At 37.6% G+C, this 15,000-nt stretch overlaps 1 protein-coding gene across 1 annotated transcript; it reads left to right on the top strand.

Annotated features, from left to right (window-relative positions):
- The first annotated feature begins 308 nt into the window (after nt 1-308).
- Nucleotides 309-13,071, top strand: LOC138003130 (uncharacterized). The gene is made up of 6 exons (XM_068849089.1): nt 309-570; nt 6,923-6,992; nt 8,024-8,101; nt 9,684-9,809; nt 11,187-11,311; nt 12,928-13,071. Exons 1-5 carry the CDS (start codon nt 409-411, stop codon nt 11,306-11,308), a joined length of 558 nt encoding a protein of 185 aa, XP_068705190.1. The 5' UTR covers nt 309-408; the 3' UTR covers nt 11,309-11,311; nt 12,928-13,071.
- The last annotated feature ends 1,929 nt before the right edge of the window (nt 13,072-15,000 follow it).

The following is a 15,000-nucleotide window of genomic DNA, read 5'->3' as shown; positions in this document are numbered from 1 at the left end:
GCACGCGGTTTCAAATTATCAAGATGGCGGCATAAAGAAAGCAGTACATAGAAAAAACAAGGACTGAAATAACACACTATCGATCTGAATCAATTTAATTTCTTTTTTGAGGTTGTCAATACAAGGGAGAATGAAAAAGGGGAAACTAGAGTCTGGGCTCCTGTTCGAATGACGATTTTAGAGAGAAGAAACAACTTCGTTTCATGCGTGTGACTTGGCAGAGTAAAAATAATTTTCAAAAATCAGGGCCCACAGTACACTTAGCCAGCGATATTCTGTATAATAATAATCATATATGAAGTACCCACCTGTAAAGATGGCGATCAAAACAAACTGGAGACAGAAACCGTACTTTTCACAAGGAATAATAAGCGCAGTGGTGCGTTTTGGGCCGCTTTTATCGCAGAAATGGATGTATTTTTACCTCTTTTATCGCAATTTGGGCGGCAATTTGGGGAATGGATAAAGGCTGATTTTTATCACGTTTTAAAGTTTGAACATCGATCGACGATTAGAGAGGTCGGCACCAAGGATTCACATCAACGAAATGTTCTAAAATGTGGAGGGAAGGTAGGCACCTCTGAGCTTTTTTGAAAGAATTAGAGAGCTCAAGGAACTGTAACAGCCGTTCGTAAAATGTGTTGTTGGCGGCACGTTGGCGAACTTTCGAGAGACCAAAACTACCGTAAATAATGATATGGTACGTACACTTTACATTTAGAGGTCGGCAAATGTCGTGTATGCCACTTTAAATCTGAAATTTCCACTTGTTCAATTTTCTTCATACATTTCTCTATAACGATCGGCGGCCATTCTGGGAGAGCGGAAGGTCTGGGTCGAGTCTGGGCGTCCGCCATTTTGTCTTAAATTTCTGGTAATGCCTTGATAACTTGCTCTTTCTCGTTTGGTCAATTATTTTTTTATTGATTTATTTACCTTTATTAACCTTATAATGTAAGACAATAGTGAGAATCTTTAAGAGGCTAACGTTACAGAGACAATTTACAATATTATGACGAAAAAGCTGGGAACTGCGAAAAGATTCAGGATAATGGGTTTTTCTCTTGCTCCCTTTTAAAAGAAATATTGTCCAGTGTAGTAATTATAATCATGTTTGGTAACGCGAAATCGAAAGTACATTACAACTAACATAGAGCAATCGATATTTTTTTGAAGTCGTATACTAAAAAGTGTTCCATATTTGAAAAATTTCAGTCCATTACAAGCGACAAAAACATATTGGTGAAGAGTCCATTCAGGCTAAAATATAGCCAAAAGCCCAAAAATGATTCTGCAAACCTTCATTTTTTTTATCTTTACGTTGACTTTCAAAATGAACTGTTCTCGACTTAATATTACATAATAATGAAAGTAAAACTAATTGGATACTGTCCATTCTATCATGAAATTGCACTGCATCAGATCCTGTGTATACGAAAACCGAACCAGTTCGGTCAACCGCGTTCACGATTGTGCAACATCATATAAATTGTAGGTTATGCTTCCCTTCCTTGTCTTGTATTGGATGTCTCATAAAACAGCTTAACTGTTATGCATGCAGCAGTGCGGAGATATCTTCAATTATCGTAACTGATTCATGTACGTTGACTCCCAGATATTTTTTGTCTAATGATGCATACCGACTGAGGAACAACTGCACGCAATGTTTTTTAAATCATCAAGGGCGTTTATTACTTATGTGAGTTGTCTTCATAAGAATAGCAGCAAATAAAAGGCTTTGTCTTATATTGGATGGAGACTCTACTTTTATATCATAAAACAGCTTAATCATAATGCATGCAGCAATGCAGAGATATCTTTAATTATCGGAACTCTTTTATTCCCGATGAAGTATGCAGGATAACTATGACCCAATGTCTAATGATGCAAACCGACTGAGGAACAACTGCAGGCAATGTTTTTTCAAACATGAAGGGCGTTAATTATACTAATGCCCTTCTTTATTTTGCGAACAACAAATTTGTTATGATGTCTTCCGGTTGCAAATAAATAGACATCTTGGTTCAATGCTCGTGCTCGATTCAGTTGGAAAGTTATGCTTCCCTACGGTCCAGTCATTAAGTTCTTATTGCTGCGAAGCGTTGGCGAAGCAGCAACACTATTTCTGACTGACCGTGTGGGGCCTGGGCGCACTATAATCTGTGATCTTTTATGTCATTTAGTAGAGACTCCTTTAAGTTAACCAGAATAGACTAAAACTGATATACACAGAAAGTTTTCAATGAAGCAGGCTATTTGTTACAAATGTCTATTCTTTTAGGAACATTCTAGGTACATTTGAGATGTCTTCAATTATCGAAACTCTTTGATCACAGAGCGTTCATTAAGTTTTTTAGTAGCAGGCTGTGTTGTGATAAGTAGGCGGCTTGGTAAGCGAGTGCCGAAGGCGCGAGTGTCTAGTGGGGTCTGACGGCACACTCCCCAATTTTCAAACTTGAACGCTCGGAAATGGCATTTGGTATGGTGGAATACGCTGCGTTGATAATCATTCGTGGATTTTCGTAAGAGTATACCACACATCTGTCGTGCTCCTAGAGTATGATGGCGAAACCTTCGTTAAACGAGTTTTATGAAAGAAGGTAACAGTTCAAGTTCATAGAATTCTCCTGGAAGCAAAATGTATGCCATGAATTCAAAACATGTGCGATCTGCGCGTGTATACGTTTATCCTTGAATGCGTGATCTTGACGGCAAAGCTATAGAATTCTAGAGTATTCATGAATTGCACAACCGTGACGTAGACCTGGAAATTATTTATCCAATATCAAGGGCACCCAGCGAGCAAATAAAGCCAAAAGCCTTGTAATGCTTAAAGACTGCCTAAAAAGATGTTTTGTCACCTAGATGAATTTGATCTGTTCGGATATCTTAGCTAAAAATTGAAGTGTCCGAAAATTGTAGGGATTGATATCTTCATTTTAGAAATTGCTAGCTGGACGTTATATCTTCTAGAAACTTCCCAGCGAACCATTTGCTCATCCGAAACTGCTAGGTGACCTTTTTAAGTGCCAAAAATTGCAAAAATATCCTTTCCAAAAGCGTAAGGGACTACCGTGCTTTTCCCTTAACAGCTTGTTGCGAATCTTTTAGGTGATGTTTTAGTAAAGATATCTTATAGCTGTTTGGCAACGTAGAGCTGAAATTCTTGGAACAATTTGACTCTTCCGAACATATATTTCACCGAAGATTATGGTTGGGTGCCCCCGGAATATGGGCATATTGCAGGAGCACGACTGTGCAGACGTTCATTAACCAGAACAATTTTACTTTTTGCGTTCCGACGAAGGAGGACGCATTTCTTATCGTGTCGTTTTACGAATGTCCCGTAGCCCGTATATGTTTCGCGGGTATCAGACGTGATGCCATGCGATTTTCAGCTTGGACTGGCTTGCCGACAGGCAGGCACAACATCTTGATCTGATGTGGTTGTGAGTCTGTCATGCCTCGACATCGGGTTCGTATCGCAACGCCCGCACACCCAAATCAAAGGGGCATTTAAATCTTTGGACAAATTCCAGAACTTAATGTATTACAGTCAACAACTGAGAGGAGCAAATCCTGAAAGGAACTGAAACTAATTATTGGGAGAATATCGCAAAATGCTAAGATTTAGACTAGACTTTTCTTTTTAGGAAAGATTTTTACATGTAATAATAGCTATTAGTTTTTTATCGTATTTTATGCTCAGTTTTACTGTTTATAATTTATGATGTCACGGAATGTTTAAAGTAGAGCACACTGTACATAAATGGACACATCGATTAATAAAATAAAGTGGCACTTAAATTGTATAATTATTCAAAAGTGATTATATTCACTTTTGTTCACCGCTTTGTTATAAGAATAAGTACATGTCAGGTTCAGAAATAGGCCACTTCGGAAAATACCACAATACTCTTTGTTTGTCCCCACAAATTTTGCATAAGCATTGTTTTTGTTTTCTCTTGGGACCAATTGGTAATTTGAGCCAACTAGGTCATTTTAGAGCAACCGTCTCGCCTTGACTTGTCCCCAGTCTTTCATAAAATGATACAAACTTTCCTTTCCTTTTGATTGGAGCAACTTATCCATTTGAGGTACCAAATCGCAAATGATCCCAATGGGTCGTTTTATTCAATTGGTTCATTTGAGCCAAACAGGGGTCAATGATTTTTACAATAACTGCAGAGATTCTCGCACGCTCATTGGCCAATTTTCATTGTCAATAAGAGGACAGACAAATAGATCGCCACCGGGCGTGCATCTTGAAAACTGCGCCAAACTGTTTACAGTTTGAGCGCTGTTCGTTCTCGAGAATAAGCAACAAATTGCGTCCAAACGAGACTACTTTAAAGACAAAATCATCAAAATCGTTTTTAAGATGACTTTTAATTAACAGCCCTTTTCACGGCAAGTTTTTCTCATTTGTATTACAATGTATTCTAACGTGGGTGTGAGGCAATTTCGGGTCAAAACTTCAAAATAGCCCGAAATTGCGGGGCGAATTGGCAGTGTCTGTTTCCTACAAAACACACCACTTCACAGCTTTCTGATGTTCAGATAAGTAGCTTTAGTCATATTTGCAAGTGAAACTTTGAATAAATCAACAAAACCTCAATTACCTTTGAAAAACAGCGAAGAAACTTACCGAGCAACCAACACCCATAACTGCAAAGCACGTAGAAATAAAGAGATCTTTTACGGCTTTGATTTGGGCGTGCGGGCATTGCGATACGAACCCGATGTCGATTATTATTATTATTATTCTGACGGCACGATTGAGAGGTTCGCGGGTTGTTATGGGATGTGCTAGGAATATGTAGGCTTTGCGCGGGAGATTTAGGTCAGTCGTCGCGTTCGCTCGATTTTCTTTTTCTTTTGCAATTTTTGTATGAAAGAGTTTATCTTGTATTGTATTTTTTGTATATTGATCAGTTGTACCTTTTCCTCGGGGTCTTGTGCTGCTGCATTAGATGGGGAATACGTTTCCACATATTTTTTGGCCACATCTAAAGGGTGGTTTTTTAGTGGTTTTTCGTATCTGGCGTAGCACTGTTTGTATTTCCTAGAAACAACAGATGTAACTTCTAAAGGTCTGTATCAGGATACATTGTACATCTGATGACTGACGGGCGCATCCTCAATAAACTTTCACTTTCAATGTCTCGTGTTAGTGTAGTCAGAATACGTATACACGCGCAGATCGCACATGTTTTGAATTCATGGCGTAAAGTTTGCTTCCAGGAGAATGCTATGCACCTGAAGTGTTACCTTCTTTCATAAAACTCGTTTAACGAAGGTTTCGCCATCACTCTAGGAGCACGACAGATGTGTGGTATATTCTTACGAAAATCCACGAATGATTATCAACGCAGCGTATTCCACCATACTCGATACGAATATTCCAGGTGTACGTCACGTATCGTGTGTGCCTTGAATACTCTAGGACTCTATTGCACCACAATCACATATTCGAGTCTAGAATACTCAAGAATATTTTCGTTTTCACGCAGTGAGTCCTCCTGGAAAATGCTGGAAATGACCTTCAGCACTCGCTTACCAAGGCGCCTACTTATCCAATACAGCCTGCTACTAAAAAACTTACTGAACGCTCTGTTATCAAAGAGTTTCGATAATTGAAGACATCTCAAATGTACCTAGAATGTTCCTAAAAGAATTTGTGACAAATAGCCTGAATGATTGAAAACTTTCTGTGTATATCAGTTTTAGTCTATTCTAGTAAAGGAGTCTCTACTGAATGACATTGTGCCTCCATAGACTTCATTAACTATATAAAGAGCAACAATTAAATTAGATATCATACTTCTCTGAGAAAATTGAATGGCTATAACAAGATATAATAAGAACTTAATGACTGGACCGTAGGGAAGCATAACTTTCCAACTGAATCGAGCACGAGCATTGAACCAAGATGTCTATTCATTTGCAACCGGAAGACATCATAACAAATTTGTTGTTCGCAAAATAAAGAAGGGCATTAGTATAATTAACGCCCTTCATGTTTGAAAAAACATTGCCTGCAGTTGTTCCTCAGTCGGTTTGCATCATTAGACATTGGGTCATAGTTATCCTGCATACTTCATCGGGAATAAAAGAGTTCCGATAATTAAAGATATCTCTGCACTGCTGCATGCATTATGATTAAGCTGTTTTATGATATAAAAGTAGAGTCTCCATCCAATATAAGACAAAGCCTTTTATTTGCTGCTATTCTTATGAAGACAACTCACATAAGTAATAAACGCCCTTGATGATTTAAAAAACATTGCGTGCAGTTGTTCCTCAGTCGGTATGCATCATTAGACAAAAAATATCTGGCAGTCAACGTAGATGAATCAGTTACGATAATTGAAGATATCTCCGCACTGCTGCATGCATAACAATTAAGCTGTTTTATGAGACATCCAGTACAAGACAAAGAAGGGAAGCATAACTTTCCAAACGTATCACGCAGGAGCATTCAACCAAGTTGCCTATTTGTTTCCATCCTTTATACTTCATCGGGGATAAAAGAGTTCCGATAATTGAAGATATTTGCGCACTGCTGCATGCATAATGAGAAGTTTTATGATATAAAGGTGGAGCCCCTATCCTATCTATAACACAAAGCATTTTACTTGTTTGCGATTCTTGTGAAGACAACTCCTTGCATTTTCAATCCGCGAAGGTAAGCCTCAGTCTTAGTGATTATAAGATGATTGTAAGATAAATGAACTTGGTCTATTCGCATTTTAGGTTCTTTTCCTTCGGTTCTGTTACCTTGAACTAAACTTTGGGTTTTTTTTTAAATTGTAAATTGCCTAAGAGTTCCATTTAAAGGGTGAGCCCTCAATAAAAACTGCAGCACCACTCATCGCAATAGCCAAGGATATAATTGGTTGCATTTCTGTCTTTCATTTAGATACCTTTGCCAGCTATGCCTTTCAAGTGTGGATTGCTTTTGTTGGCGCTTATGTACATCACCCAACATTGTAAGTATGGCAACACTCACTCATAGACGAAAATTATACCTACAATGTACATGTTGCACAATCGTGAACGCGGTTGACCGAGCTGGTTCGGTTTTCGTATACACAAGATCTGATGCAGTGCAATTTCATGATAGAATGGACAGTATCCAATTAGTTTTACTTTCATTATTATGTAATATTAAGTCGAGAACAGTTCATTTTGAAAGTCAACGTAAAGATAAAAAAAATGAAGGTTTGCAGAATCATTTTTGGGCTTTTGGCTATATTTTAAGCCTGAATGGACTCTTCACCAATATGTTTTTGTCGCTTGTAATGGACTGAAATTTTTCAAATATGGAACACTTTTTAGTATACGACTTCAAAAAAATATCGATTGCTCTATGTTAGTTGTAATGTACTTTCGATTTCGCGTTACCAAACATGATTACTACACTGGACAATATTTCTTTTAAAAGGGAGCAAGAGAAAAACCCATTATCCTGAATCTTTTCGCAGTTCCCAGCCTTTTCGTCATAATATTGTAAATTGTCTCTGTAACGTTAGCCTCTTAAAGACTCTCACTATTGTCTTACATTATAAGGTTAATAAAGGTAAATAAATCAATAAAAAAATAATTGACCAAACGAGAAAGAGCAAGTTATCAAGGATGATTAAAAACGGCGAGGATTTAGCACGGTCTATAAACGAACACCTTTAGTTAGTCTGAAAAAAAATTTTCATTTCTATAAAGATGGACTGAGATTGACCAGCCAGTACTGTACTGTTCCTCTGATGATCAGTATACAAAAGTCTGTACTCGCAGACTGAAGAACTCATGCATTGATGTATGGACTCGCACTTTATACCTGCCTACATGCACGTAGGCTGCAACTCATCCAAAACTTACGCAATAATCTTAGTTAACATGCATAACATTTTAAAACAATTAATAAAAAGGAAATTATTTTAAATCAATAATTTCCTTTTCGTTTATCGTTGATTGTTAATCGTTATTTTGATGTCTAGTTTATTGTATTTCTTTTTTGTTGAAGGTGTGGCGCGTACTCATTTCAAAGATGCGGATCAGCTGAAGACTGACAAGGAAGACTATATTCCCGATCTTCCAAAACGTACTGTAACTTAATATTAGATGCACTATAAATTCGTACTTTCAATGTACGATGTTTTGTGATGTGTTCGTGAGCTTTTTAGCTTGTCTTTACTTATTATCCTTCACCTTCTGCGAATCTTTTTGAGAGACTTTTTGGCGCCTTAACTATACAAGAAACCGTAGGTAATGACTTCGTCGCCCATGCTTAAGTCTCAGTACAAAGGGAGTAAGAAATATAAGAATTTGCAAGAGACATTCATATCATCACTGCAAAGGAACATAAGTTGAATAATTGAAGTCTCAAATTAATTAATCTTTTTGAAAATGAAGCCAGTTCTGCTTCCAAAAACAGGTTCATCTGACAAGTGGCTACTGAACGAACGAATGAGCTGTGTTTTCCAGGGCGGCTTAACGATTAAATATTTCTTTATCGCACAAAATGTTGGATGAAAAGTTTTCATCAAAATCATACATTTATCGAGATACGCGGCCAAACAATCAAACATGTTCGATCAAACACTATTTTTACGATAACTGAGCAATTTCTCGTGCGCTGACTGGCTAAATTTTATCATCATCAATAAGAATACAGTCACAAAAAATTTAATTTATGCGATGCTGACAGTGGCAATATTTGGCAATAGAGGACTAGCGGACTGTTTGATTTTAGTTCGGTGTACTTAAATTCAAGAAGGAATCTAGACGTTTGATGAAGAGTGTTCTGATTCAGAGCTAGCTCATGTCTGCCTTAGATGAGCTGAAAAATGCAACAGAAAGCAATAATATCAGCCAGGGCTGAGTTGCTCGAAGCATGGTTAGTTTAAAACTGACTAACAGCCGCGTTTCGGCTTTATTACCATCGTTTACGACGCTAACAGCCATTTTATTCACATTAAGCACATATCAGTTTTCTTTGAAAGTAGTTTACTAAAAGACTTCAAGTACCTTCGATTTAATTTGGAAGTGGTGCTCGAGACAAGAAATAGGGTGAACTAAAATGAACCTGCTCAAATTGGGCGAGGACGAGCTCAAAGAAAGTCTCCGAAAATTTTATGCTGCAGCCAGGGCCAAAACCGACGAGGAATACAATCAATGGTCACTTGTCGGCTTCCTAAACTCCGATGAACGGCTTTTAATGCAAACATGACAAGCCCAAAAGGGTTTTTGATCGCATTTAAATTCTTGAACTGAGTTTTTCATTTAAGCAAGTTAGTGGCGTGACTGAACCTGTCAAACTTGTAGCCAACGAAACTGCATCATTTTTCAATAGAAGTCAATGAGCGTAAGAAAAAAGTTATTGGCGATAAATTGCGTTAGTTTAAAAAACGGCATATATTTCAGTGTTTGCAATTTTTTCAATCCATTTAACCCTTCGGCTCATGACGTCATTTTATCATCAATAAGAGGACAGACGCATAAAACTGGCGTCAACTCGTTAAATTGAACAATTTATCGCTTAGCGGGGGCCTCCTAGTATCCTTGATAAATATAATTTTATTGCAATTTCATTGTTTTGTTCATGTTGCGTTTTCTACCTTTTTACTGTGAGCCATTTATTGTCGAAAATCACTAATGCAAAACGACAAATTATTCTTGACCAGGCGCGACCCCTGTCTGCGCGGACAGAGAACTTACTTCCAGATGTGAAGACTGGAGGAAAGCGGGATACTGCAACACAGACCCAAGTGGCGTGTATATCTACTGTTTGAAGACGTGTGGTGGATGCAGTAAGTAAAACGCTTTTATGTGAAAACTCTCAAGCAGTGAGCAACCTTAACGAGGCTCCAAAAGGTTTTTAGATTTAGAGGAAGTTGTGTTCCATACCTTAATACTACGACAACGTCTATCCTATAAAAAAGGAAACGTATTGGTATCAGTATATAGTACTACTGTTGGGCAACCTTTTAATGGTGTTTGCAAGGAGCTTATGTCATGGAAACAAAAAAAGTGCTGCTTAAAGACCAAGTAAGAGGTTTCAACCAAACGATGAGCTCGTAGTAAAAGTATCCAAACATACAAAGACCTAACGGAAACTTTTAGTTGAGTATGCGAAAAAGACATATAGGCCAACATCTGACTCGTTCAAGCGAGATTTAATGTTATTGCTCATTCAGTTTTCGGCCAATCTCTTTCCATCGTGTAACTCTAGATTACTTTTCAAATCTTCAGAATTACTATATCTCAGATTGTATTCGTTATGCTTGGTAGTTGCAGTCTAAAACTCCTACTAGCAAATGAATGTAACTGAATTAGTTCATCTCTGCGTATCTTCTTATCGCAGCTCTGGTTCAACCATTGCGCACTTTTATAGCAGATGACGTCTTCAATTCTTTGCCTTAAAATAATATATAGATACGTAAAGTATATACCACAAATGAAGAGATGACACAACTTTAGTTTACACCTATATTTCGGCCCTCTTCAGGGTGACTAAAAACCGTTACGTTAGTCTCCCTGAAGAAGGCCAATTTGTACGGCAGAAATATAGGTGTATTTAACAATTATTCCACAAGCACGCGATGGATATGAGATGGTAGATAGCCAACGAGGCGCGTAGCGCCGAGTTGGCTATAACCAGTCTCATATCCAACAAGCGCGAATGGAATAATTGTTTTATTAAATTCCTTCAACTCCAAAAATTTGGAAGAACGAAATACGAGCGGAAAAAGCGAGCAAATCCGAGCGAAATCGAAAAAAACTTGTTGAGAACTGATGAGATGTTGTGTAATACCTTGTTGTCAGACAGACGCAGGCTCATCACAAAAACATTTCTTGCCTTTTCGCGTACTTCTAAACGTCGGAATTGATCCAAACTTTCCACAATAAAAGTTTTTTTCTCCTTTTTGGCTTTATTCAAAGAGAAATTTGGCATTCCGACGAAAACATTTTTAGTTTAGCAAAGCTTAACGCAATCATTTACCATATAAGGTCAAACCAAGGTATATGAGCCGATAACCGAGATTGAGTGAACCAATCAGAGTACGCGAAATGCATTATCAGAGGATGAAAATTTAATAAGCATATTTATTTTATGATTGACACATTTTCTTTTGTTATTGTCTCCTTAACATTTTTGTACTTGTCTGTTTAATTGATATATTTAGATCATTTATGTCATGACAGCCGTAGTGATTGTAAACAACTACAACATGAAGGTCTTTGTCAAACCAATATTGAGGCCATAAGGGCCTGCCCTGTTACATGTGGTGCCTGTTTGTTTGTCTGATTGGTAAGTTTATCATAGGAGCAACTCAACTATTTAATCCAGGCGCGGATCCAGGGGAGGTGAAATGGGTGAATTTTTACTCCCCTTTTTCTGAGCCCCCCTTCTTGCACAGACCTCAAACACCTCAACCAGGCTTTGGTTCTATTACATTATTACCAAAATTCACCCCCCATTTCAGAATCCTGGATCCGTGCCTGTACTCCTACTATGCTGTTTTTCTATTATTGCAATTCACGCACTGACGGCATTGCCTTAATAACGTTTGCCTCTTTTAGATAGCGGTGGCACTCTAGCCAGGATTATACAACTCGGTTTATGTGACGTACCAAGATATTTTTATACGACGAATTTTAAATGAGATTTGTCTCGCGCAATTGACAATTGGAAATCCCAGGGGTATTAATAATTAGTCATTTGAGGTTTGTGATTAGTAGGAATTGTCTAATTTCACGTGAGAGTCAATCAAAAATAGATCGATGTCATAAAACGCCGTGAGTACAAAATGACAGAACAGCTGCATACTCCATGGCATAAGCTCGGAGGAGTCCTCTAAACATTGGAATAAATATAATAATGAAATTTAACAATACCAACAAAAGCTACTTAACTGCTTAGTAATAACATAAGGAAGAGTCGAGTAACGAAACACGTAGGCAAGAAAATGCGAGAAGCAAGTGTTTTTCGTTGAAAACGAAAATAATATTGATAATAACCTGACTTGCTTATCCCGCCCGGTGCGAGAAAACATGACCGGCTATGAGCACGGAATATTGCTGGTTTGAGCTAAGTAGACCATGAGATTTAATCGGAAGTGCTCCATTAGTCAATATTAACGCTTGAGATTGTATACCTTCCCTGTCGGTTGTAGTGAAGATAAAAGATTCATCATAGTTCAAATGTTTTAATTTTGAGAGTTAATTGAATTTAAAATCGTTTAGCCATTTGCTGGTCAATGTCAGAGCAATTCTCTCCCTAGAGTGTAACTGGGAGCTAGTATTTACCTGTTTGCCTACATATAGCTCAGTGTTATATCATAAAAATAAAGAAGACAAAGATAATGATAACGTTGATGCTGGTACAGTTACCTCGGTAAGGTCACGTGCCCACGTTGAGAGATTTTTTTTAAAGCACGTGACATACAGTGGAGAATAGAAACCTTGCAGAGAAAGAAATGGCTTTGCTTCTTGTTCTCTTAGCGCACTTAGGGAATTCTCTTTACCGGTAGTTTTGCAGTTTCACAGTGTAATTGACTAATCAGTAATATGAACTTAAAATCACAAATATTATAGAGACCATTGTAGCCGGGCTCTCCTTTCGCCCGCTCGCCCCAAACCCCGTATCTTGAGAGCGACGAATCTCCCAAGCAGAGAGCATGTTTACAGGTTATACCTAATGAAGGTTGTCGTGCAAAATGATCTTGTTAAATCCGTTTAATTTTTAACCGCACTTGAAATCGTCTATCCAGTAATGAGAATTTAACATTTTATACTCTTTACCACACATAAAGATAGATAGAGACAGACAGACAGACAGATAGAAGGGGGCTCTAGCAAACCTCCGTCGTTATAGTTTTATTTCATTTATTGTTATTATTAGTTTTTTTTTTCTTTTTTTCACAGAAGCAGGGGTTGTTTTTTCAACTCAACACGCCGAACAATGTCACAAGCTTCCAAGGAAATGGAATGATTTTATTAATTTCTCGTATCTGCGGGTAGAATGTAACACTTCAATGCTAACAATAAAACAAGGGATAATGGCCGAGACCTGGTGTCAGTGTATTTTTTGCAAGTTGCTCTTCTATTTGCTCAAATTATCCAGGGGCAGTCAACAAAGAGTACGTGAATTATCCGTTGGGATGTCGTGTTGCCTACAAATTTCAAATTTTATCGTGGTGATCTCCAAGAATATTTGAGATTTTTCGAAACAATCAAGTCACTGAAACATTACCTAAAACATTCTCAACTGGGGATAATTTTTCTTTACGATTTTCGAATGGTCATTTTGGAACTTTTTGACACTCAATTGGTCAACTAGAATTTTTTAGAACTGAATAAAATTCTGCCCTGGAAAGTTCGGGGAAGATAATTTTCAGCCATCAATTTCTGATTTTATTCCCCTTCATTAAGTTTTTGGTCTCTTAAATGCTTTACTATATTAATTTAAGATAACAAGGAGAGCAATAACCTGTTAAGAACTGAACTGAGTAAAGTATAGCTTTAAAACTCTATCGCTCGTGAATGTGGTTTACCACAACTATTGTCTCATTGTCATACAGCTTTACGTGATGTAAAAACAAAGTACTGATACTGTGTATCTCAGCTCACGCGCATGACAAGCTAAAACAACAATACACTAGCCGTGAGTACTTTTTTGTGGCTAAGCATAAAGCATATCTTTTCAAGTCTGTTTGGGGGGCGGGGGCGGAGCGCTCCCGCGTTTTCAAGCGAGGGGAGAGGACCAACTCTAAAAACAACTAAAATGTATATAATTCCGTTTAAGTCATAGCTTTGTCCATATTTTTTTAAATCAAAAATCAAATGATTTCCTTTTCTACACTTTTCAACTGAATTCAAGCATTTAGAGAAAGGGGTTACTGACAAAATAAAATTTTAAATCACACCAACGTAATCTGTAAACGAAGGTAGAGTAATCATAACCTCATTTTTCGCCATAAAATCCACAAAAAAGCTGGTGCTGAAGACTTTAAACTTGATAACATGGCGATTATTTCCATCTTCGTATTGAACAGAGATTAAGGGTGATACAGGAAAGAAAGAAACAAGAACAACAATTGTTAAGACAGTGGTTTTAAAATTCATTACATCAGACGAGATCGAAAGGAACCAATTATAAATTTGGATGTTTTCCCGCGAAGTCAGCCACCTTTAGCCAAGCACGTGAAAGTACTTTTTTGGATGTCTTCACTTAATTTTATTTTTCATAAAAAGTGGGGGCCCTGGTGCCTCGGCCCCTTCCCCTGCGCGGTCCCTGACCTTTTCACCCTTCTTAAATTTGATGTCTTAACTGAATTAAAATGAACGTTTGAAGTAACTATTCTTTTAGATTTGAATTTTACCGTGTTTATTTCACTTCGCGCAGTCAATTTAAAAGTAAAAATGCTTCAATCTGAACGTTTTTCTGTGCTTTAGAATTCCCTGACATGCATCCTTATCAAGTTATAACACTGGGACCCGTTCCCGTCCTAGTACTTTAAGCACTGATTACTAAATATATCTTGCTTTCCACTGATTAACCGGATACTTCTCTACCACATTAACGTATAACTAGTTTTGACAATAACCTTTGTTTGCCCTGTAGTATGGGATAAGTACTTCTTTGCAACTGTATCATTCCATCCTGCTTGATGGAAACCTTTAGTTACTGTGCATATTTTAGAGCGCTGAGCAAAATGAATGACCTTCAAGTAGTTACTTGGTTATGTTAACACGGCAAGGTGTAATAACTTTAACATAACCGTATATCCAGGAAAGCATGGCTTAAATTAAATAGAGAAAACTGAAAACAAAATACCAGCAATCATGCATGGAGAATATTGGAATATGACCTGTGGGGTAACGCCGTATGACCGCACTTTAATCCTAAACTGATGAATGATTCGATATACATCTTGATTCCAAATATCTACAACTTATCCAAGATTATGTGCGAGCTTACCAGGTTGGCCGTAAAAA

The sequence above is a fragment of the Montipora foliosa genome, chromosome 5 (assembly GCF_036669935.1).
Source record: "Montipora foliosa isolate CH-2021 chromosome 5, ASM3666993v2, whole genome shotgun sequence".
Classification (NCBI taxonomy): Eukaryota; Metazoa; Cnidaria; class Anthozoa; order Scleractinia; family Acroporidae; genus Montipora; species Montipora foliosa.
Note: the sequence above shows the minus strand (reverse complement) of the source record. Positions and strands in the feature narration are given on the sequence as shown.

Bases quoted from the DNA above. Each gene is read 5' to 3' on its own strand.
- LOC138003130 (XM_068849089.1), top strand. From the start codon at position 409: ATGGATGTATTTTTACCTCTTTTATCGCAATTTGGGCGGCAATTTGGG. The intron at 6,993-8,023 runs GTAAGTATGGCA...TTTTTGTTGAAG, and splicing joins TATGTACATCACCCAACATT to GTGTGGCGCGTACTCATTTC. The intron at 9,810-11,186 runs GTAAGTAAAACG...TGATATATTTAG, and splicing joins GAAGACGTGTGGTGGATGCA to ATCATTTATGTCATGACAGC.